The 26,394-nt window shown below is 35.5% G+C and overlaps 1 protein-coding gene across 17 annotated transcripts in view; it reads left to right on the forward strand.

The window, feature by feature from the left end:
- Positions 1-26,394, forward strand: part of LOC145686681 (protein argonaute-2-like) — a 212,267-nt gene that overhangs the window by 136,755 nt on the left and 49,118 nt on the right. For all 17 annotated transcript variants that reach the window (XM_081760200.1, XM_081760204.1, XM_081760201.1 and 14 more), the window contains 2 exons: positions 24,122-24,281; positions 25,730-25,823. In XM_081760200.1, coding sequence (XP_081616326.1) covers positions 24,122-24,281; positions 25,730-25,823 — 254 coding nt within the window. The remainder of the gene's footprint in view (positions 1-24,121; positions 24,282-25,729; positions 25,824-26,394) is intronic.

The following is a 26,394-nucleotide window of genomic DNA, read 5'->3' on the forward strand; positions in this document are numbered from 1 at the left end:
AGATGCGAGTACCAGACGTCACTAGAGGTGTGGTTTGAGGTTGTGGGAGGAGTCAGGATGGTGTCTCTCATGATTTATTATAAAACAATAACAACAATTACATAAATCACATCACAGTTATATAATGCTGAATCAACGATAAATAGTTCAGTCGGTTAGCGGCTCTTCAGAATACTAGTCCACAATGCGTTTATATCTGATAGCGTAACATAAATATATAATGTTAGGTCTCTGTCCTTTTCCAAAATGCACTAGGACACATAAAACACGAATAGCACAAACAAAAATAGGTAGCCCACATCATTGTTCGCTGGTAAAACAAATATGTATAAAATCAATAAATCGATAATAAATCAATCACTGCAGTCTTGGATGTGGGCCCCAACACAAACACACAGATTCCTTTACACTCCCCCCTCTGAAACCAAAGATATATAAAAGAAACACCAGTTTATTTTATATTATCGTTCATTAAATGTTATCGATCATTAATTTGAAAACCATCTGTATATAAACGTATCACCAGTAATAATAAAAAAAACACAATAATACAACGAAAGAAAAAAAGAAACGAAAAATATGAATATTAATAATTTAACAATTCAAATTAGAAGTTCCATTCTTCTTCATATCGCTGAACTAAAAAAAAAGAAAGAAAGAAAAAAATTAAACACATACACATATATCTAAATTTGCAAGACAATTCACTCATAGATGAAGGCATGTGTGGAGGAAAAAAAAGGGTTTTAATTTAACTAGGAAATAAGGTAAAATAAACTGTGAAGAATTGGTAACCGGTAGAATGACAATGTGGGAGAAAAGGTGAAAAAAGTTTCAGAAATAAAGGAATAAAGGGAAGGGTGGAAGTAGAATGTAAGTACAAGGCTAATCTTGGTACACCAAAAGGCAAAAGTAAAAGAAAGCAGGGGAAGAGAAGTAAAGGGAGAACAAGAAAAAACGCATTAATATGATTTGTAATTGCTGCCCAACAACAAAATACAACTAAAACAAAACAGAACCAAAGGTCAACACAATTTTTAGGGGGGAAAGAACTGGAACGGGGCCAGGTTATGCCGCCCAGCACTCGGCTAACAAAATATATATATATATATATATATATATATATATATATATATATATATATATATATATATAACAGTGGCGGGGGGCTGGGGAAAAGGAACCGAAGAAAGAAAATCGAGGTAATGAAACCATTATGTACTTCAAATCAACAAGTACTGAATTTCGGGGAACGCATGCTCAAAATCAAATGGAAGTGGTCCAATTATGATCCCAATAACTGTTCAATAGCAGTTAATCAAACATAAGCAAAATAGTATGCAACAAACGCCAATGTTACAGGTAGGTTAAGTAGTTGCGTAGAAAATGAACTTTCGTAGATTCTTGTGTATTATTCTCTATAGAGCGAGACTCCGGAACAGGAGTCACATTAGATAAGGGTAGGCATTGTTGTTCAGAATGATTGCGACGAAATCGGGCATTAGAATGCCGCTTGTATAATTTATAAAGTAAGAAAACGCCAATAAATACCAGAGATATTTCCAAAACGTGGACAACAACCCAAGCGGTATCTCGAAGCGAAAAGGATTCGTCCGCTGTAACTGTTAGGAAACAGGAGCAAAAAAGCAGAAGTATCTGCAGAAAACGCAGAAAACAAAAAATAAAAATATATCCAAATAAACATGGTAAATCATTGCATTTCTCTATCAATTAATAACTAAATGCAATATTTCTAAATCATAAACTAAAAGTTCTAGGGTGTAATAATATGCATCATTCAGAAACAGTAGGAAACACACACACAAAAAAGAAAAAAAAAATCTGCTACTACTTCAAAAGTATCTGGGCGAATCATGCTCATTCATACAGGGTATCTCGAGAAAAGAAGTATTGGGACACATGAAGACAACTAAATCATACAAGTCACTGATATCTCTCTTATCCGAAATAGTGGACATGTCTCAGAAAAATAGACTTCGCAAACTTCTCTCTCTCCAAACTAGACTCATTCAGGCACAAACTTGAATTTAGCTTCATACACAAATGACAGAAAAACAAAACGTCAATAATCTGACAAATCGGTCTGTCTTAACACAAACAAAACTCTAAGGTCCTGCAAAACTGAAAAATCATCCTGGGAACACTGATAAAACAGGAACCAAACAACAGAAGCAAATTCCTACACAATCAACTATGAGTCATAACTTCAAACCAAAATAAATACGAAATGATGCACGTAACAAATCTACTAACACATAAAAAAAATAAACTTAAGAATCCGTGGGTTGTGTAGATCGAATTTGACGTCTCAAGTTACATATCTGGACACACTGAATGCAAATTGCCAAGAACAAAATTGTCAATACTATTGGGATCACTGTCTCAAGTTACATATCTGGACACACTGAATGCAAATTGCCAAGAACAAAATTGTCAATACTATTGGGATCACTATCAGATAAGAGGTATGCAATGTATTATAATGTTTAACAAGAAATTCTATATGGGCTAGTTTCAAGGTCTGCAATTCTGAGTCTAATTCAGTAAGGGTTTTAATCGACGTAGAGAAGTTTAAATGGGTAAAGAAAAATTTAACTTAATGTTCATATTTTCATTTTCTATATGTATTGTTTTCCGTGTTGATAAAACTGTATTTTGAATGAGCACAGTTTCAAAATCAGAATAAGCTATAAATTGAGTCACATTAATACCAAACTTAATAGGTGTTGTTCGTAAAATGTTATGAGTTGTTCTTAAAGTTATATGTCCTGGTACTAATGATGAAAAAAAGCAAACTTGCAGGCGTATACAAATGAAGAAATTTAGCATCAGAAGGTATAATTTCTAGGTTGCAAAGTGTTGCATTACGATTAAAATATGTATCCGTAAGGCATTTTGATCGGTTATTTGTGTGTAAACCTGATGTTTCACAAAAATATAGGAATTTTTTTCCAAACGCACTGCTGATTGTCTATTTCCACAAAATGATCATCAGATAAATAAGCCTCTTTAGGTAACGAATACCTGAAAATTTTATTTGTCATCAAAATACCTACGTTATCAATTTCAAAACGTTGAGAAATTTTGTCCGGTGTAACTACAGGTGTCTTTAGCATTAAATCGATATCCCAAGAATCAAAATTAAAATTTATGAGAAAAACTAAAGAGACTGTATAAAATAAACCAATATCGGGAAGCAAAAGAGTATATTTAAGTGCGGGATGGCTCTTAACTAACGAAAGTATCTGAACTGAATTCGAAATTCGATAAGTTAATTGATTTTGCAAAATATCTGTTAGCATCTCAGCAACCTAACGTCGAGATTCGTAGTAATTTTGAATAATCCACAATCGTCTTTCATTTGTAATCACATACAAAAAAGTTCGGAAGTTTCATTCTGGATCTGAAGTACGGCGTGCTTAACTGCCAAAACCACACCACGTACTATTTTCACCTCATGCTTAAAGGATGTCGTAATATTATGTAGTTCCGATTTCAAATACTCATCATGTTCCTGTAAAGTATTGAGAGATAGTTTTATGCGTTGAGTTTCAACAAAGGAGGAAAATTCAAAAGAGGAAATTCCTAAGAGCCATGATACTATTGAACGTGCAGAACGATGCTGGTGCATACAATATAGTGAATTATTAGAATATTGAAAAGCATAGGGTATAACAGACTGTAATTTAGCGTAAAATTCACGTTCCATCGTAAGTATGTCATTAAAAGTGTCTGTTTTATTCGGACATGAAGTGTTATTGAAGTTCGTCAGGTGCAAATCCAAATGTATTCGTAAAATAGTATAGACAGTATCTGTGGTATGCACAGCGTACCCCGCATGCGAAATGGCGATGCCTAATTTTTCCAAAGTGGCTTGCTTGCGATGTTCTATATCCCACTCGGACGTAATACATACCACTTGTAGTGGAAAGAAAATTAATATCCAAAACATCTGAAAGGAAAAAAATTACCTCGTTTCAGCACCCACTCAGTGTAGAATTTATACTTAATCTTATTGTTTAGGGTTAATCGATTATCATTCTTTGCTATAAGACTAAACTTCTCTACTTTCAGATATGTCATCTCAAATTGTTGTCAGTAAATAGAAAACAAAACACAAAGGAAAAGAAATGGAAAAGAAAGAAAAATTTCAGCGGGAATTCCTTGGTGGTGGTGGTAACTTGCATGTTGTTTCCCTTTCTTCGCTTCTTACACATTACAGCAGGATGCGTGTATACAGCGCGTCCATAACATACACATACTAACATAGGTCATAATACCCTGATAGGCCAGTAACAAACTAATCAGAATAATAAATGCTAATATATGTGTTCTTTTCCAGGTCTACTTTGGGAAATAAACATGCATCAATCTCTCATAAATCCGTTGGTTCTCTCTATCGAATTGGCAAAATAGAATTACATCCACTAACTCCAAATTTTTTTCCAAAAATTTCCGTATGCAATCCAAGGCGATAGAGCATGCTTCTTCCTTTGGGAAAAAGAAAACACCAGTTGCAATGTTCGGGAATGCTATTGATCTAAAACCATTTTTCAATGCTAAACTTAGTGTTTTTTCATATCATGATTGTAACTTTTTGGGATTCTTGTCAGGCGGAGCACTGGCGTGTATAAGAAAAGATGCAGGAAGGTTGTAGGCGTCGGTGATGCAAACATCTCCAACTTTTAGATGACCAATCTTCTTGCAGTCTTGAAGCAGATCCGATCCGGCAACCTGATGAATCGCAAGGTCGACACCTCCTCGTGGTTGCAGAGACTCATTAGTACTGTTTACAATGCAGTCCCCAGAAAGCGATGTAATGCTTCCAAAATATAGCGCTACTCTCGTATTAATCTCCTGATTGGCTGAGAATTTCGGGCGAACTTTGTCCTTCAAAGATGAGGTGGGCGACCCATATCATTCCAAGTCCACCATGGAAACCATGTCCCTGATAAGCATGCAATCAGGAGGAGCATTGTCATCGCAGCAATTCGGTTCTTCAACGAGGAACTGGGCCAAATCATCATCAACAGCTGGTAACTCGGGAACCTTAGCACTGTCTCCTAGCACAGTAGGGGAAGAGGCGTCTAACTTGTGAACATCCTTCTCATCATCCTTCCCTGGAGGGTAGTACATCTTTAAACGGTCTATAGCAAAAGAATCGACCTTAATTTGTCCATGACCAGTGCGAAACTTCACATAATAACTTTTGTCATGCTTCCTTCCCTGGATCACTCCTGGACCAAAATATTTCCCAGAAAAGGCCTTACAATTCCCTTTCTTAATAGTTGGATCAAAGATCCAAACCAAATCTCCTTTCCTGAATGTTAGCTGTTTCTTCTTTTTATTGTATGATCTGGCGGAAGTCAGGAATCGGTTATATAGGTTGTCATGAGCCCTTATGTATTTTAGACGTTCTAGCCGATCTTGGTTCTCCGAGAATTGACACTGAGTGTCCAACATGGCCGAATGTAGCAATTTCGGGGAAAAGCCAAAAAGGCACTCATATGGCGAAATCTGCATGCTCAAATTACAAGTTACGTTATAGGAAAAACAATCTGAGGCAAAAGTTCAATCCAATTAGACTGGTTATCTTTATCCAAGTCAAGTTTCAACTGTTGCTCTATGTGTCTTATGGCATCTTCAACTAAACCTAGAGAATAGTGCCCTGCGACATCCGCAAAATGTAACTGGATGTCAAAAATGTTACATAATTCCTTAAAGACTTGACTTGTAAAGGCTGAACCACGGTCACATGTCAACTGTGAAAAGAGACCGTATTTCAAGATGACTTGTTCATTCAAAAATTGTGATACTGAAGCAGCAGATGTATCAGGCGATGAACCAGTAATACAGAACCTTGTCCCCTCGTCAATGCAAACAGCCAAATAACTATGTTTGAGAATGTTATTGCTCGGATATTTTCCTGAAAAATCTAAGTAGGACGCTGGGATGCGTCTGAAAATTTCCAAGAGGCTTGCAACTCCTCTTCTTTAAAACTTGACAGACAATACACTCTTTGCACTTCTGATACACAAACTTTTTCATATCCAAGAAATAAACGGACTTCAATAACAAATTGTAAGTTTTCGAAAATCCGGCGTGGTTCGCTGCGAGTTTTTCGGCGTGACACTTCTCAAAAACTCGGTCTCTCAACGACAAAGGCACAGCAATCAAATAAACTTTTCTAAAAGGCGTGGATTTGACCTTGTACAGAAGAGAATCCCTAATAGTGAAATGCGATGTTCGCCGTTCGAAGGCAGGATCCTTATCAGGAGCATCTAGCCAGACAATGATCTTGCTAAAATACTGGTCCCCACGCTGGGCTTTTCTAATATCAATAGTGTCATCATCCTCAATGAAGAATATCCGAGGGTCAGCTGCGCTTGCATCCTCATCAGAAATATCACGCTTGTGATTTACTGAACGGCTGAATGCATCAGCCTCTCCATTGTTGGCTGCGGAGACTTGTGAAATAGTAAACTGGTAACTCTCAATCTCAGATAGCCAACGCGAGAGTTTTCCTGTCAAATTCTTGCTGTTCTTCAAGAATGTAATGGCCTTCGAGTCAGTATGCAAGAAAAAATGTCTTCCCAAAACAAAATAGCGGAAGGAGCGTAACGCATACAATAAAGCTAAGAGTTCCAAATGGTATACAGAAAGATTTTTCTCTGCAGGGCCGACAGCTCGAGACGCAAATGCAATGGGTACCAATTCGGAGTCCGGGTCATCAGATATAGGTTGTTTAGCGACAGCAGCCAGACCTTTGATCGTGGCATCTGTGTATATGTGTAGGTCACGATCCGGTTTGTAAGCCATCAAAGTGGGAGTCTCCAAGATGGCGGTATTCAGAGCATCAAACGAATCCTGTTGGGGCTTACCGCACGTAAAATCCACATCTTTTTTCATCAACTTCTGGAGAGGTTCCGCAATGATTTTGAAGTCCTTCACATAACGGCGCAGGAACGAACAAACTCCGAGGGAACTCTTGACTTGCTGCTTCGTCCGTGGACGCTTGTAGTCTCTGATGGTGTCCAACATCCTATCGGAGACGGACATTCCGAAACTCCCCAACTTATGGCCAAGTACAACCAAAAACTAATGTAGGTAATGTTCCTTTTTAAAAGAATTTTTGTCGATATTTTCAGTACGTCCCATGGGTGCTCTTCATCGGGGCAAAGGCTTAAGCATATCTTGTATACTGTTCTTCATATGTTAATGTCTTAACAAACAGTGGTGGGAAAATATATAGAAACTCGTAGTGTTATACTAGTTAGTACGCTAACTCTAAAAGCCACCTATTCTGTATTTTTTAAAAAGAAAATCTAGTCCTGTGATCTGCTTTACACATGTCTTCCTATCTCAGTAAATTTAAATCCTATATGAGCAATGTTGCTATACTTATTTCTGATTATGACATTAAAAAAAAAAAAAAATGCTGCGTTCTAAAGAGAATATCCTTAAATAAAATCAAGAATCAAAGAAAATCGATCAATCGATATGAAACAAAAAGTGTAGATCGGTAGAAATTATTTTTAAAACTATCGACGACAAAAATATTTTACAAGTTTAATACTGCTAACAATAATTTTTCTGAAAATGTAGTAAATTTTGTAACGGTGTATAACTCTATTAAGTCTGCTAAAATTCGAAGAGTAGAACATTTAAAATGCTGTCCACAAATTTCTTATTTCAAAAATCTTCGTATAATATAATAGTAAGGAAAGAAGATTCTATAAATAACGATGTTAAACAAACACCATGCCCAGAATAGTCGTTCATGGCTTTCATTTTGTAAACTGAACTCTCTGAAACACAGGATAAAATGTTCCCCAAACAGAGAACAAGATGTAAAAAGATTTAATATCGAAACGAATGTGGTTTTGCTTGTATTTCTTGGTTTATGGTTATTTTCTTTGCTTGCTAGATTGAATTTACATGTATAATTATATCTTATATAAAGGTAACAAAGAAAATTCTGTCACTTTTTTGGAGGTCTATGTTCTGTTGGCCCTCACACCGTGAGTTGAATGCGAATGGAGATAAGGCGAAGGTCAGTTGTTGGTGTGAGTATATCCAACATACTACCTGGTTGTGGCAGCTCAGTTACACCGTGAACTTGCGTAAAGGCAGAGTGAACATGGGACCTTCACAGAGCATCATAAGGGCGTGTATGCTGTACGAGTTCAAACTGGGATCAAACGCCTCTGCAGCGGGGCGGAAGACATGCCAAGCCTTTGGTGAGGGTGTCGTGACTACGCGGACAGTGCAGCGGTGGTTTAACAAGTTTAAGAACGGTGACGAACTACTCGAAGACGCACCACGTGCCGGAAGAACAACACTTGTGTAAAATAAAGATCTTCTGGCGGCAGTTCAGGCGAAAAGTGGCCAGAGATGTGAGGAACTGGTATACAATTCAGTGTGAGTGGAGAAACCATTCGGCAGCACCTCTGTCAACTTGGGAAACCCTACAAGTTGGGTCGATGGGTCCCACATGATTTTACTCTGGCCCAGAAGACAACGCGAGCGAGCAGACACCTGTGTTTCTTTGCTGTCTCGTCTGGGGAAGGAGCCATTTCTGGACAGAATGTTGGCATGTAATGAGAAGTAGGTTCTATATGAAGCTCCACGACACCGTCATCATTGGTTAGCATCCCACGAACCGGTTCCAAAACAACCGAAACCAGCACTGCACCAGAAGGAGGTCCTCCAGTATGTTTGGTGGACTGCTCGCGGCATCGTGCATCGGAAACAGATACCAGCTGGTCAGAGCATCAATGCAACTGAGTACTGTCAGCAGTTGAGCCGGAATCAAGAAAAACTCAAAATTCTGGAGCCAACATTTCTGAATCGCAAAGGGGTCCTCCTGTTACAGGACAACGCTAAGCCCCACGTAGCTAGAATTACCCAGGACACCGTTCTACACCTTGGATGGGAAACACTATTGCATCCTTTATACTCCCCGGACATTGCACGTCCGATTATCACCTGTTCCATTTCTTGGACAATCACCTTAGGGGACGCTAGTTCAAATCCCTAATAGAGCTGCAAAATGCACTTGATACCCTCTTCGCTTCACGGTCCAACAAGTTCTACCGCGATGGAATCCATGGCCTTCCAGAACGTTGGCAGAAGGTCGTCGATGCTGATGGGGACTATTTTTACGTCTTAGGTGACATATCTATATTCGAAGGTGGTAGATGAAAAAGCGACAGAACTTTCTTTACTACCTTTATATATATATATATATATATATATATATATATATATATATATATATATATATATATATACACGAGAAGAAGTCAAAAAGTACAGGGACTTTTCAAAAAGTAGAGGAAATTTCTTGCACTAGGGTTGTTCAGTAACACTGCGCAGCAATCATGTCAAAGGAACGACAAGTACACTGCATTTCTGAGTGGTTACGGATAGCACGACTTGGTGAAAGGGTTATTAAATAGTTTTTAAATTAGAAGGAATCAGTTTCAACTGAGATATAATTTATTATAACAAATAATTCAACGGACAACATATAAATATAGCAACTAACAAACCGATTCCTCTTTGAAATTGCTCCGCAATCCAGTTTAATGTCGGAAGGCAAAAATTAGCTTTTATATAACAAATCATTAAGGTTCCAATAATTTCGATTCAATTTAGAGGTTACGTTTCGTTTTAAAAAATTACTTCAACATATTTTTCCAAATCTAACGTTACTAATTACATGCACTTTAAATCTAATAGGAGTCGTTGCCATTCCCAAGTGGGTGACCAATACTCACCTTAACGTTAACCAAGAATATAAAGCTAAAAAAAAAAAAAGTTTTAAATTTTAGAATTAGTGAATATTAATCAGTCACTCACAATGCTCTTAGTTCCTTCTACAAACCACTAATACACTTCTTTTAACTTCTCATCTTCACGACACAATTTCGAAACAATTTCATTACCAAATAATTTTACTTGTTAACTAAGTAAATTACCTTGTCTCACTACAAGGTTCGATAGGTCAATTTCTCAAACGAAAGTTCGTAGGTGGCAGCATTATATACTATAGCAGCAATGTTCATCAATGTTTCCATCTCTGATAGGAATCACAATCTCTTTTTACTCTTTTTTTTCATTGTGCTTCATATTAAATTCCTCCCCTTTGGGAAGTTTTACTTCTTAACAATGGTTTTAGGAAATGAAAAAAGGAAAAAAAAATAATTCACTGAAGAAGTCAAATCACTGCATGCAGAAATAAGGATAGTTCGACTCACCAAGAGTAGTCCAAAACTTCCAGATATTACTATGTTTACCAAATTCCGGACGTCCTATCTCAAGTCCCAAAAGTAGATGATCACAACAAGATGAGATCGTCCTCCTTATCCACAACAGTATAACTGACAGAACCAATAAGATGGTAAGAATGGAAAACATAATTCGCCTTAGTGTTGACAAAATTGCCTTTCCTCGACCTTGCAGAAGATTCAGGATAATCAGATTTCTTCGACGAATACACATAGTGGATCCACATAATTCTGTACCTGCAGAGTTGTAACAATACACAACAGTACATTTCTTACAAAAACACTACATAGAATACACTCAAATATATATATATATATATACAGTTTCTGTTATTTCAGAACTGAACCTACACAGTTTTTTTTCTTACTATAGTTTAGTCATTATCTGTATTATCATTACTATTATTAATATTTATAACACTGTTGACATTTCTTGGAGGCAAGTACCTTTTTATAAATTGAACCTGCCACTTTAGTTTTACATCAGGATTACTAACTAACTCAACCCAAACAGTATTGGGTGTTACATAGTTCAAAATCTTAAAAGGACCAGAAAATTTGGTATCAAACTTTTCATAATATTTCTTATCCAAGGATGACTTGGGCATTTTCTTTACAAGAACTAATTCACCTACAGGAAAATTACTAGGTATATGCTTTTTATTATAAGCTGTTGTCTCCGTTTCCACGCTTTCTCGATGTTATCTACTATGGTATCACTAATTTCTTATTTATTTTGTGCTATCTCTATTATACTCAAATCATAAATACAGTTAACATCTAATGAATTGAACATTTTTCTACCAAGATAAAGCTCACTCGGGCTCTTCTGAGTTTCACTATTCTCAGTAATATTCAATGTGTATTGAATCTGATAGAGATAGTTAGCCCATTTTGTATGATTCTTATTAATGTACGCTCGGAGTATCCCTTCAATTGTCTTATTCATACGCTCTATCCTGTTCGAAGACATTGAGTAAGGTGACGTACAGATATTCTTAATACCTAAACTAAACAAATATTGTTTGAAATACTCACTAGAGAAGTATGAAGCATTGTCATGAAGAAGAGAAAATGGATATCCGTAGGTAAGAAAGATCTTAGTTAACTTAGAACAAATTATCTTAGAATTCAAAGATATTAATGGCTCTATTATTACAAATCGACTATAACTATTAGTCAAAACCATAATATATTTAAATCTATTACTAGTAGGCAAAGCTCCCATGCAATCTAAATGTAATACATTATTTGGGTATCGAGGCACCTTTGAATAACATTATCATAAGGTTTCCTATTGAGTTCCTATGACAAATTTTACATCGTCTTACGTAATCACTAATCTCAGAATACATTTTATCCCATGTAAACCTAGATGCTACCTTAGATATCGTTTTCTGGATTCCACCGTGACATCCCCCCACTAATTCCTCGTTCCAGTATTTAATAACTGAATAGCGCAAAGAATGGGGAATTACTGCATGTAAACCATATTTTTTTACCATTAGTTCTTTTTAATAGTACACCTTTTAATATGTAAGGATGTAAGGATATGTATGTATGGGGAATTTTCTTTTATCTCTAATGCTAAGATTATCTCCTTTAACTGAGGATCTTCTCTTTGGTGTTCACCCAGTGGTTTATTAAAGATAGAATGACTCCAGAAAATTACAAAAAAAAAGATGGACCTTGTGTTCATTAATCGTATTAATTTCTACTATTTCACTGTTGGGTGGAGTAAAATCTGCATAATTATACATACGGCTGATATAATCGGCCAGATGGTTTTTGAAAGAGCGCAGGTGAATTATATCAAAAGAGTACTTACTTATTTTCTCAATTAAAGAACCATACTTCTTTTGTCTCTTATGATTTTTTAAAATCCACGATAGACTAGCATTGTCGGTATAAATAGTAAATTTCTTTTATAAATAAATATCAAACTTATCTAAAGCGTAAACTAAACTCTTCATTTCTAGATCAAAAATACTCTTAGACCTGTCACTAGCTGGAATCGTCTTAGAAAAGAAATATACAGGACAAAGATGCCCTTCCTTATCATACTGACTTAATATAGAACTATAAGCTCGACTACTGCTATCGATGTGTATTACAAAAGGACTAGAGAAGTCTGGAACTTTCAATACAATATGATTAATAATTGTCTCCTTTATCTGCTCTAATATCTCATCTTTTTCTTTTCCCCAACGAAAAGGTATTTTATTCGACTTTAAAGCATGTAAAGGACCGAATAATTCACCATAATCCTTAACAAATTTTAAATAATAGAACAAGAAACCAGTCATTTTACTCAACGCTCATCGATTCTTAGGTTTAGGTAGATATTTAATTACCTGAACTCGGTCCTCATTGATCATCATATATCCTCCTGAAAATGCATATCCTAAAAATTTTATTTTATTTTTGCATAGTTTAGTTTTCCTTTTAGAAATTGTTATACCCCATTGTCAAAGTTTCTGCAAAACTAACTCAAATTTTTTATTTATGCTTTTCGATAGTATCAGTATGAATAATATCATCACAAAACATATCTAAATAGTCTCCTAAGAGATCCCTAAAGATTTTATTCATGATACTAGAAGAATAAACGGTGAAATTATGAAACCCATCGGCATTTTCAAATATCTTAATAATCTAGTTGGTGTAGCAAAGATAGTATATTGCCTAGAGTTTTCATCTAACATTAATTGATGAAAAGCCTCCTTAGCGTCCAAAACACTGTAAATCCTATGTTTACCTATGTTGGCAATAGTAGCTTCAGCGTTAGGGGCTGGAAAACCAGTTACAAGCACTTTAGAATTAATATTAAAATAGTTGACTACGAGCCGCTTGGTTCCATCACGATTATTTACAAGGAAACACGGTGAGATATAGGCAGAACTGGAAACTTCCTCAATTACATTTTTCTTTATTAATTCATCGAATTATTCGTCTAACTCGCGCAATTTATGACGAGACATCGGATAAGGTTGTGCTATACTCGGACTAGAATCGTTCATTTTAATTTCATAAACAAAGTCTTTCACAATTCCTAATTCTTCATTAATAACGTCCTTATATTTATCTAGCACATTTTCTACTTATGGAATTAAATCATCAGAAAAAATATTTTCATGAAGATTTACTGTACCTGTATTTTCTTCCTCTGGATAAATATCATGGGTGGTGGGATTAGAAATTGGTACACAGGCTGGAATATTTTGATACTGCGCACCTCTCATATCAGCACCATGATTCCGAATTACAGTGGAAGATTGTCGACTAGTCCCCGGATCCGGTAGTTGGGCCTTGGACTCCTCCTTACAAAAATTCCGCTTGGCTCTTCTGCGTTGCGTATGGAAACACTTCTGGGCTGACCGGCCTCTACTCCGTTGATCAGCTGATCCAAGTTGACAAGTGGGTGACGGCTGCTTCTCGTCATTCCCGTACCTTTTGCACGTTCGCTGACAAGGTCTGGCTATCCCCGCTCCCCCTGCGTCAAGGTCGTGTGGCGACAGAGATTTCAGGACCAGGCCTAAAACGAGAAAATTGAGGGCACAGATCACTGGATTCACAACTGGGTTGTTTCCATTCAGATAATTTTACAGTTAAATTAATGTCCGTAAAGTTCAACTCTCGATTACGAATATTTATATTAACATTACACTGTTGTAAGAAATCAAGTCCCACTAACAGTTTTAAAGACGGATGTCGAACTACCGAAAACCAGTTAACGAACTTAACTCCATTTATGAAATATATTAGTTCCACTTGTTTATAGATTTTAATAGGTTCAGAATTCATAACAGAGAGGGTAAAATTCACTGCTCTAGTCTTAGGCCAGCACCTTCGTTTATTCAATGCCTGTTCTTCAACTAACGACAGGCTACTTCCAGAGTCGATAATACACGGATATAGATCTTGACACACTGATATCGGCATTTGCAAAAAAGAAGGAGGTTGTTCCTCACTAACATAAGTTTTTTCTCCACGAATATTTCTTGTATTATAAGAACACACTTTCCAAAAATGATTATTTAGACCACAAGAATTACATTTACTTAAATTATTTCTCTGCCTATTTCTCTCACTAACATAACCAAGGGGCTTTACATTCTGTTGTTGTTTTTGCACAATAAATTTATAATCTAAGCTGTAACGCCTATTCATTTCATAACTTTCTTTAATAAAATCTATTAGAGATTCCTCTGCTTGCATTATTCTATACAACGTTGTTTTCAAAAATTATATTTTAACAAGCGGACTAACAGATCTTTCAAGAAATGCAACTATAATTCTTACCCAGTCAGTAGTGACATTTAACAACCATTGCATTTCTTCGAATGCTGGACCTGTACATTTACTTAAGGAAGGTATTAACAACGCTTCTATACAAGTATCTAGTTGGGCTTGTAACAAGTCAAACTTTAATAAGAATTTACATACTTCAAAACCATTACGTCTATCAATTTCAGGTAGATTACTGACTTGCTGTTCTATAGCTTTATACATGTTATCACCTAGAAGCTTATCAAAATTGCATTTTATAGCTGGTTCAACAGCCGGCTTTGACACGCGATTTGGAGGAAGAACAACACCTGCGAACTCAAGCGAGGAATCCTTATCGCCTTCTCGCCCGCTTCCGCAAGCATTCACTCTTTCCCCTTCGCCAAGGTCAACTAAGAGAGGATTACCTCTGCTATTCTACCCAGTTGAAAAACACTCAAAAAGGTGTTTTGACATTTTTTTTCCAAGTTAAATTTTAACTTTATAATTTCTAATTTTAGACCTAAATACCTTCTCGCTATTTTCACGTACTATTTTTACATTTCCAAATAATAACTTTCCATTCATTCGTATTTTCTCTCCCAGGTTCAATTCCAAAATAATATAAATCTCCTTCGTTCTATCCCAAGTCTTAATATTGCCTCAGGTAGTGAGACAAGGTAACTAAATATAATATGCAGCAATCATGCCAAAAGAACGACAAGTACACTGCATTTCCGAGTGGTTACGGATAGCACGACTTGGTGAAAGGGTTTTTAAATAGTTTTTAAATTAGAAGGAATCAGTTTCAACTGAGATATAATTTATTATAACAAATAATTCAACGGACAACATATAAATATAACAACTAACAAACCGATTCCTTTGTGAAATTGCTCCGCAATCACAGTTTAATGTCGGAAGGCAAAAATTAGCTTTTATATAACAACTCATTAAAGTTCCAATAATTTCGATTCAATTTAGAGGTTACGTTTCGTTTCAAAAAATTACTTCAAAATATTTTTCCAAATCTAACGTCACTAATTACATGCACTTTAAATCTAATAGGAGTCGGGGCCATTCCCAAGTGGGTGACCAATACTCACCTTAACGTTAACCAAGAATATAAAATTAAAAAGAAAAGTTTTAAATTTTAGAATTAGTGAATATTAATCAGTCACTCACAATGCTCTTAGTTCCTTCTACAAACCACTAATACACTTCTTTTAACTTCTCATCTTCACGACACAATTTCGAAACAATTTCATTACCAAATAATTTTACTTGTTAACTAAGTAAATTACCTTGTCTCACTACAAGGTTCGATAGGTCAATTTCTCAAACGAAAGTTCGTAGGTGGAAGCATTATAAACTACAGCAGCAATGTTCACCAATGTTTCAATCTCTGATAGGAATCACAATCTCTTTTTACTTTTTTTTTTTTTTTCATTATGCTTCAACTGCTCGTATCCAGCGCTGAATTAGTGTTGTCTGCAACACTTCTATGCAACCTGTCACTCTTATTCCCGCGTTAGTCATTGGAGTGTAGCAGACTGTTAAACATTGCAGCTCCAATGTCGATCTGCACTAAAGAGGAAATTATTCGTCAAATGCAAGCGGAGTATTGTGACAGGTGTTTATCGCGAGGCAAGATCTACGAATGGATAGAGCGTTTCAAACAAGGAAGAACTTGTCTATGTGACGAAGAAAGATCGGGCAGGCCATCGACGTCAACGACTGAGGACAATTTGAAAGTCGTTGAGGTATGGTGATGGAAAACAGACGAATCACACTGGACGAAATCGCCAATACTTTACATGGTTCAGCATACTCCATTAAAGGAAGCGCTCAAGGGAAGGTTTGCAACCGATGCATAAGTCATTGATGCGGTGCAAAATTTGTTACAGGTGCAACCGAAACCTTTTTTTTTTTCCGACGGAATCAAAAAACTTGTAAAACGTTGGGAAAAGTGCGTTGGAAGTGCAGGGAAATTATGTAGAAAAATAATATATGTTTGTTTTCTATCATTAGAATAAATGTACCTTTTCTCGAAAGTCCCTTTACTTTTTGATTTCTCCTCGTATTTATATGTATAATTTCCAAGTACTCTTTGCATCTCTAGCTTACGTTGAAAGAACCTGTATACCCTTCTGTGACGAACTCCTAGATTATCTCACGTACGTTGATTGCATGTCGAAGAAATGTCTAAAATTGCTTTCCCCCCGTTTTAACATCTTCTTGCTCGGAAACTTATGCTGTTTACATTATATATATATAATCACAGAATCACCTCGCAAATTTATAACACTGTATTCATGTATATAAATTTCTTACACAATCACAATAATAATTTTATTTATTTTTACATTATTTTATTTATTTATTTATTTATTAAATCTTGCTTTTCTATAATTTTTACTTTGTCACACTTTGGACACAGAAGGTACATTAAGCACATAATATCTAATGAACAGCTACACCTGAAATCAAAAGAAGGTCGTTACATATCATAGCTAGTGCTTGTGACATCTTACCATTAACTTCAGTATGGTGTTCTTGAATTTCTCTGTCTCTGAAAATGTTTCATAAAATATGCGATTTACCGAGTCGCTTAAATTTGGCGAAAGATTGTGGAAGTCTTTTTGTTTGACTCTAGATTCTTTGTTTTGCAGATAATGTACTCCCATAAAGTTGCAGTGTGTTTATTGTTCATGAGTATTCTTAACAATATATGTTTATCAAGCTTCACAATACGTATTTCTCCTTTCTCAAGTTATATTTTTTCTTGTTCAGTCAGTTGATGACTGCTAACACCGTTATTTTGCACATTCACTCATCACCAAAACGAGAGAGCAAATTTACACGACATAGTAATTGGATCAAAAGATCCAGCATATTTCAATCAAAAAAAAAAAATTCTTGTACGCCTTATATCTGGAGAACTACATATGGTGTAGCCAAATCCAAACTATCACTTAACTCACCAGGGAAGGGTCCGAATGGGGAACTCGAGTTGCTGAATGACATGTATCGGACATAAAAGAGGGTGTGAAACTAGGTACATATGCAAATTTATAGCGGCTGAGGGCAACATGGCAAAGCAGGAGAGCCGGAAGAAATATGGCCGACCGTAGGGCCCAGCAACACAGAAAGCTAAGGAATCACTCGTTCTACGCGTGAGTGGCCACAGAAATTAAGGTCAAATATTTAGTAGTAGATGCATGATAAGATCTGCTATATGTAATGAACATCATGGCCGCCATATTGAGTGGTCATCTTGAATTTGGATTCACAGTATAAAAGATAAAGTGGGTCATGTGGCATATGAAATAGCACTAGAATTTTGCCAGAAATTCATTGGTATTAACCATTTTGTGGTAACTTGATTGTAAGTTGAGAAGCAACATGCAAGAAGGTCGTGAGGGGTTATTTGAACAAACTTCGGAATAATGTTGGCACATGATGCATATCTAAAAAATTTTACAAAGAGCATTTGCACATGCAAAGAGATGGTAATATCGCAGTGTTAAAGATGGATAGTTTTTGTTACGTTAAAACACCGACACAAAGGAATGCCGGTGATTAAGGTACAATTACGACGTGGTTCTTCTCAAAGAAAATAACATATATCATCACATAAGCAAATATACTGATAAAGGTACATACCGATGTATGAAGGACAGTTGATGTGAAAAGTATCTATAAGAGTGTGATGAAAACACAAGAACGTTCTCACCTGATTCGCTATCATCTGTCTCTAACGTTTGAAATTCTTCGACCACTATCAATATTCACTAAAAACTATATTTCTGATCTTCTGCACAGGGATTATTATCGTACGTCCCAAACCCATGCACTAATAATGACACAACTACCTGGGGATTCATATTCATTCCCACAGGAAGAAATAACTTTTCCAAATGATAAATTAGAATATATCTTGTCATTTTCTAGCACTTCCTCAACAGTGGCTCACCGATCAAAGGCACATTAACTTTCCTCCCAAACACTCTATCTTGACTACTTCGCCGATAACGCAGATATTAGCTAATGAGCTTTCTCGTGTATTTTCTGTCTGCAAACAGGACACACAATAGGTGACCTTTGATCTCCTTTTTCTCTGTCCTCAATGACCATCTCTCCTTTACTCGCAACTATTCTGCATGTAAACACACTTTTCCTGTAGTCTGTATACAAACCAGAGTTCTCCAAGCTGTAGCTTTTCCGCCATACTAATGAGACAATCATAGAGTTTATATACCTCATTCTTGCATGTTTCTTCTCAACGCCCAATAGTTATTACAGAATGGTTAACACGAATGTATTCCTGGTAAAATTTTAGTTCTATTTCATATGCCACATGACCCACTTTATCTTTTATATTGTGAATCCAAATTCAAGATGGCCACTTTCAATATGGCGGCCATTACATAAAGCAGATCTTATGCATCTACTACTAAACATTTAAGTTCATTTCTGTGGCCATTGACGCACGTAACGAATGATTCCTTAGCTTTCTCTGTTGCTGGGCCCTACGGTTTGCCATATTTCTTCCGGCTCTCATGCTTCTCCATGTTGCCCTCAGCCGCTATAAATTTGCATATGTACATAGTTTCATATCCTCTTTCATATCTGATACATGTCTTTCGGGAACTCGAGTCCCGCATTCGGACCCTTCCCTGGTCAGTATGATGTGTTTATTCTGTAGAAAATACGAAAGCTTGATTTAGGTGCCGTTCAAAAATTTTGTGTCCCCTGATCCAAAAACTAATTATTGTCTAAGATCGCAAAATCTTTTGATCCTTTTTTTTTTTTTTCTTATCATTCCTAAAATCCTTGTTTATATATTAAGCAAAAGACAGTCACATCAGTGAACACAAGCTCCTTATGCATGGTAATCTTCTAGTAGAAAGATTAGGACGCAATAGGAATAAATAGGATACAATCTGTTTTTGTAGAAACTGATTTTCTCAGTAGATAATATCTTTGATGCGTAGAATAAATTGATATATGAGGATAAGTCAATAAGTATTTGCACTTTTATTCTAATTCAATCTCTTCAATTTGCTTTGTGATGTGATGAACAAACACCGTGTGCGTGGAATTCCTCGGGATTCTCCCGTTTCCTCCCACTTTCTTTATTCCACAGTTTCATTCATTTCTCATCATCACCGTCTCCTTTATCCTAGCATAACGTGGGAAAACTCAAAGATTTCATTTCATTTCATTTTTGCTTTGCGATGTTGCGAAGTAAACTTGACTGTGTCACTGTCCGTTCGCATTACGAAAGAACAGCGTTCCGTAATGCATATTTTGTGGTCTGAAGGTGTACAGGGAGCTGAAATGTATGAAAAACTTTGAGCACAATACGAGGGCAGTCATTTAGTGGTAAACCAATTTCAAACCGTCGGCGCACATTGCTCATGGTTCTGTATATGAGATTAACCATAACAGGTTCAACTTTCATAACGTCTATTGAGATGGGCTTCAAAACAACTCACAGAAAAGCACAAGCACAAGTGCAATCGTGTGACAATCAGTGAGCACCTACTCGACCTTCGTTGATTAAGCATGAATGTTTCGCACGGGTCGAACAACAACAAGCGATCTTCTCCGTAAGGATCCGTGGTATCCCATATCCCTAACTACCATTTGTGCTGTTCCATAGCTGTTTAGTTACGTGGCTATCGCCCGAATACTTACATATCTATTCTTGCAAACATACTCATCCACCGTAGTATAGCTGTGATCTGTGAGAACAACATGCATGAAGATGGCTTATTGTTGATCAACCTGTGCGAAACAATCGTGCCCAATCCACGATGGTTGTCTTCGATACACATACATCTCCATAGACACTTTTCATCCGACGGAACACCTCAGCCGTTTGATTCCTCCACACTCAGAAAGAGATGACTGCTCGCTGATCAGGCTGTGACTAATTTGGGATGGTCAATCACCACATCTTAGTGCCACAAGGGTACATGTCACTATATACTACTACAGCAATACAACCCTATGTCATCAACTGTTTCTGTCAGAGGTGCCGAACGAGCTTCCTGTCATCACCGTATATAAATGAAATTCTCACTGTTGTTTAATACGTTATAATGTGAATAGGAGTTTCACTTTCTTTTCTTTTCCTATTTGAAAAAAAAGAAGAAGAAGAAGACAATATTCTTCATGTGTACGTGATAAATTTAATTCATTTATCTTCATGTTGAAGTAGAAATGATGAGTGTTACTACAGGGAGAAAATCTGTGAAAACTTCAACTTTATAATAATTTGGCTTTTTCAGGATTCATCATTGAACTAGCAAACAATAAAAAAAGAGGCCACATCAAATCGTCACAAAATTTAATTTTCTGCAAATTATCAGCCTCCTCATAAAATATACCGCTTTAAAACTAACTTCTCTCGTTGTCTCTTTTCTATTATTTTTTTTTAAATTTATTTATTTTTGTTAGCAGGTACGTCGTTTATGGAAAGTTATGAAACACGTGTAAATTACGGACAAGCTTCCACTGTAAGAAATGGAACATTAGAATAAATCGAAGCTAAGAGGGTTTTAATACAATCATATTTCAGCTAATGTCTGTGGAAGGAGTATTTGTAGAACAGGGTGTCTGCTGACGTAGAAAACCTGGAATTTATTTTTGTACCTGGAATTTAACAACAGCCTGGATTTTTTCTCAATCTTACCTTTTCACTGCATACAATAGAAAAATCCTCACTTTTCTTAAAGGCTTATGTTTTGTGAGTATGTTGATGGCGACCACGGGGATACCAGAGCTGAGTTCTGTCACTGCTTCCTCTTGCTTGTGACAGACTTTTTTTTATTATTATTATTTACGTTTCTTATGGCAGAGTTCCTATAGACCTAGAAAGTTTTATGTGAAATTTCTGTCCAAATTTTATGTGGCAGTTCGAAAGCATTTTTTGCTACATTACAAATCTAGAAATCAGGGAAATACAGAAAAGGATTTTTTTACGAAAAAGTAAGGAACCAGTCAGGCAAAATGGTGCTTAAACTGAAAATCAAAGAAAATTGGAGATTTTTGCTCAGGAAGTAAAACATTTTTTTTAATGTTTTGGCTATTTGTTAAGATAAGCCGATAATTGAAACGGAGAGGGATATTATCAAGCAATATGAATCACACGTTCGTCAAACTTGAGAACTGTGATTGCTTTTTTTAGTTTCTGCACATTTTTCTCAACTGCTCTTCTGTTAGGGGATATTAACAGTAACTAACATCGTTTCTTTGTTTTTTTAAAAAAAATGGAGACCTGAAAAATAATATAAATAGGCCTGGGAAAACCTGGAAAAAGCCTGGAATTAAAAAACAAAACATCTAGTAGACACCCTGTAGAAGCTTTGGCTAAGCCTGTAAGTTTGCATAACATTAAGTCATCGAATTGGCGTGAAATAACCTAAATCTGAAAGGTATCGCCCGTAGAAACCAATACAGATTTTTTAGATTTTTTAATTCATTCTTTTATTTTTCAGAGTTTTTAATTCATTCTTTTAGAGTTTATTCCCAATATTGAATCTATCAGAGAAGTTGCAATAAATATGGCGTCATTTTACTGATATAAGCTGCTGAAAGTTTGAACCTAATCCTTTAATTTAGGAAACAAAATATGTGGCTGTCAGGAAACATATTACCCATTACTGAGTTTGTCTAAATTGCAGTTTGATGTGTTATTCATGAAAATCGATTCGTGTAAAATGAGAGAGGAAAGTTTGTAGCGTTCTTGTAGCAAATGGCGCGTCAAAGGCGATCGATCGTTAGTACTACAAATGAAATTTTACATATATGTACTAGCTGAACCTGCGTTTTCATCAAAGTTCATCATTTATATATGAGCATGCATCTCCTTGTCATTCCTCACATCATCGGAATATGTCCATTTACAGACACAAGTGAAGGAAATCTTGATAAAAATCGGCAAGGAGTATCATAAAGGAGAGATTTTTTCGATTATTTTTTTCAATATCTCGCACCGTTTGCAAGATTTGAGCCTACTTTCGGTTGGAGCTTCTAATTCATGTATGATCAGTGTTTTCTTTCTTCTTGCGTGCAGTATATAATAAGCAAATACATTGTACACACAGTTAATTATAATATCATGATATATGGTGTTGATTGGGCAAAACACTCCAAACAATAAAGATTCATCATAGACTCGAGAAATGGTTATCCTTCGTTTTTCATTATTATTTGGCCATGAAACAAAAGCCTGATATATATAGAAATAGCCAAAAGCCCTGTATACAAATATGTGGTGGTGGAATGTATAACTCGTAGGATATGATTCTTTACTTTTTTTAATTTCAACACTTCCAGTATACTCCTAAAAATTGTAATAAAGAAATAACGGCCGTGTTTTTTAAATAGTCAATTCAAACTGAACAATGTACACAAAATTTGCAATCGATCAGTGAAAATGGCATCTTTCTAGAGTCTATAGCTCCCGAGAACTCACTGTCGAAAGGATTAGCCACAAACATATAAACCTAGCATTTTAATACATAGACTAGCTGAACCTGCGCTCTCTACACAGCGCATCATTCGCATATGATGATAAATATCCTTCTCATTCCTCACAACATCTGTACATGTCCCTTTTACAACAACAAGTGAAAGACGTCTTGATAAAAAAAATCTGTAAGGCGTATCATAAAGGAGAGATTTTATCGATTATTTTTTTCTCAATGTCTCACACCGTTTGCAAGATTTGAACCTACTTCCGGTTGGAGTTTCTAAGTCATTCATGACCAGTGTTTTCTTTCTTTTTGCATGCAGTATGTAATAAGCAAATACATTACATACACAATTAATTATAATGGTAGTTATATATGGTGTTCATTGGGCACAACACTACAAAAATAAAGATTCTTCTTACACTTGAGGAATGGTTATCCTTCCTTTTTCATTGTTATTTGGCCATGAAACAAACGCCTGAGACATATGCAACCCATATATACAACAATGTGGTGTTGGGATGTATAATGCATAGGGTATGATGCTGTGGATTTTTTTTTTTTTTAATGTCAAGTGTACCCTTAAAATGTAATAAAGAAATAATGACCATGTTTTTTTAAACATTCAATTAGAACTGGACAATCTACGCAAAATTTCCAATCGATCAGTGAAAACTTAATCTTTCTAGAGCCTGTAGTTTCCGAGATCTCGTTGTCGAAAGGATTGACCACAAACATGTAAACATCCACAACATATAGTTTAAAAGAACTCGGAATATGGAAGCACAATTCACGTGCATTGGTTTTACAGAAGGCTTATTAAAATACGAAGGCTTTAAACAATAATTTTAAAACAAACTTTATGAAAAATATGTATTTAACTAATTTATTTAAAGTACACATACTCAAAATGTTATGTTTGTCTCTGTTAAACGTGAAATCACACATAACCGTAAATAAAAGATTTGAAAGCGAAAGTTATAGGTTGGAGCTCAGTCGCTTTTAAGTGCTATTGTAGCATTTTAATAGATAGATATTTTCTTTTTTGTTTTCCAGCAAAAGTGAAACAAACAGCCGAGACTAAGGTGGGAGTTCTAACCCAGTGTGTCAAAGGAGGAACTGTGTATAGACTGAAACCGGCGACTGTTTCTAACATATGCCTTAAAATTAATTCGAAACTCGGAGGAGTTAATCACACATTACACGCGTCTGTGAAGTAAGTACAATAACATGCAGAAAATTAATTTCAAACTGTTTGTCTGAATTTCAGTATTTTATTTAGAGCTTCGTAGTTAGATATTTTCCTATGATTTTTTTCTTTCGTTCCACCAAACAAATGCAAAAATTTTAGAAAATACATACTTCCTTTCAAAATTTCATCCCACGTCCTGTTAATGATGGTTTCTGCGTCAAAGTGGCTTCATTGAGTGAATCAAGAAATATGTTACTAAATCAGTAAGTACGAATATAAAATAAGTAATATTATATTAACATTGTTCTGATAAGGTAACATTGTTAAGGGAGAGCAGTAGCTTCCTAACATATCATGTATTTCAGGAGGTCGTAGATAATTTTTGAGTGTAGACTTGAGTAAGAACTAGTAGCAAACGCGAATAGCCCAGTTTTTCAAGGAAAATCGTTGAGCATTTCTTGGTAGTCCAACTTCAAGTACTGAAGCCCATTTAAAATATTTACAGCTTAGATTTTTTCCAATTTAAATTTCAGAGTGGGAGAATTAAACTTTTCCTTTTAGCACCAGTGTATTTGAAATGTAAATTTACAGCATAATCTTAACTCGAAACCACATAACTTCTTTATCGGTAATCGAACCAGATCTTCTCACCACTTAAATTGATAACCATTTAGTTACAAGAGAGCCTACTTATCAATAGAGAAGATAAATATATTATGGTAACGAATTCAGTTGCTAGGTAGCAGCACGCGGGAACACGCCCGAGAACATATTGCAGGTATTTAAAAATGTTTTTGTTGACATACAGAGAGGATAATATCTATTGTTGTGTTCAACCAGTAAAGCAGTTTTCCAATATTGACAGTGCACCAGCTCACACTGGTGGAGTTGTTTAGGCGTGATTTCGTAAACTTCTGAATGCACTACTTATTTTCACATTGGCCGAGTTGTTTAGGCGACGTGTTTATTCAATATCAAACACGTGTGAAGTGAATGTCGTCATAGAAAACCAGAAGAAAAGATTTGTTACAAGATCGTGACGACACAGATAGAATTGAGAACTGTAGCATGTTAAGCTCGCATTAGTAGACAGCGCTTAGTTTTTTATGTAAGTATGTCTCACCTCTTGTTGTCTTCGGTTATTAATTTCTTGTATCTCTGATTTTTATTAATTACTTCCTAAAAATAATTATACATGTGACTTTATCTCATAAGAAAAGAACCTAAATGTTGTATTTTACTTAATGCTGAATCTGAATTAGTTTTATTACAGAATTAAGATGTATGGCAGTTATTAAGATGTATGGCATAGATGGATGCTGTCGTTTTAGCCCTAAATTAGAAAATTGTTAAAACATGATACATTCAGCTATGTCTTACACTAATAGTGAAGTTAGTTGGGAAATTGAGAAACGTTGTGATTAAAATATTTATTAATCGTTTTGGAAAGCAATATATCGCTTTCTTTTCAGGCCTAAATGCTTAATGAGACCTGTTATGATAATTGGTGCTGATGTGACGCACCCAGGAGCTGATCTTCAGTCAATGATACCGTCTGTTGCAGCAGTAAGTACATGTTCTGTCAGTTTTTGATTTGCTGCGGGAAGAAAATTGAGATTCAGTTTCAAAAGAAGCAAGTATATCTCAAAATATTACTATGTAGAATGTAAATTTATTTGATAAGAAAGTTGCAGGTATATAGCTTAGAAATATTTTAAACTGAAAAGCAGACAATGAGAGATGGGAATTCTTTTAAAAAAGAAATTGGCCTGGATATATATAATATATAAAAGTGCAAAATATTGAATAAGAATAATATCATGAATTATTTATTGTTTTTAAACAACAAAGATAATGCCAACATTTAATTAAATTATCTTATAGCTCATGTCAGTTACGTGTACATTTATAATTAATCCATATCATACTTATATTTTGCCTAATATAAAATGAAGGGGAAAATATGACAAAGCGTTTTCTACTTCAACTCACAAATTTCTCCTCAAACTTTATAATACTATACATTGCACTTGTCTATTAGTCACTTTTTATAAAAACACTTAAAATGTTTGTTCCCCATTTCTCCAATATTAGGTGTTTGTAGGTTTTACCGGGTAAATTATCTGTTCTCCATTTT

This window comes from Thermobia domestica, chromosome 5 (assembly GCF_964235325.1).
Source record: "Thermobia domestica chromosome 5, izTheDome1.hap1.1, whole genome shotgun sequence".
Lineage (NCBI taxonomy): Eukaryota > Metazoa > Arthropoda > Insecta > Zygentoma > Lepismatidae > Thermobia > Thermobia domestica.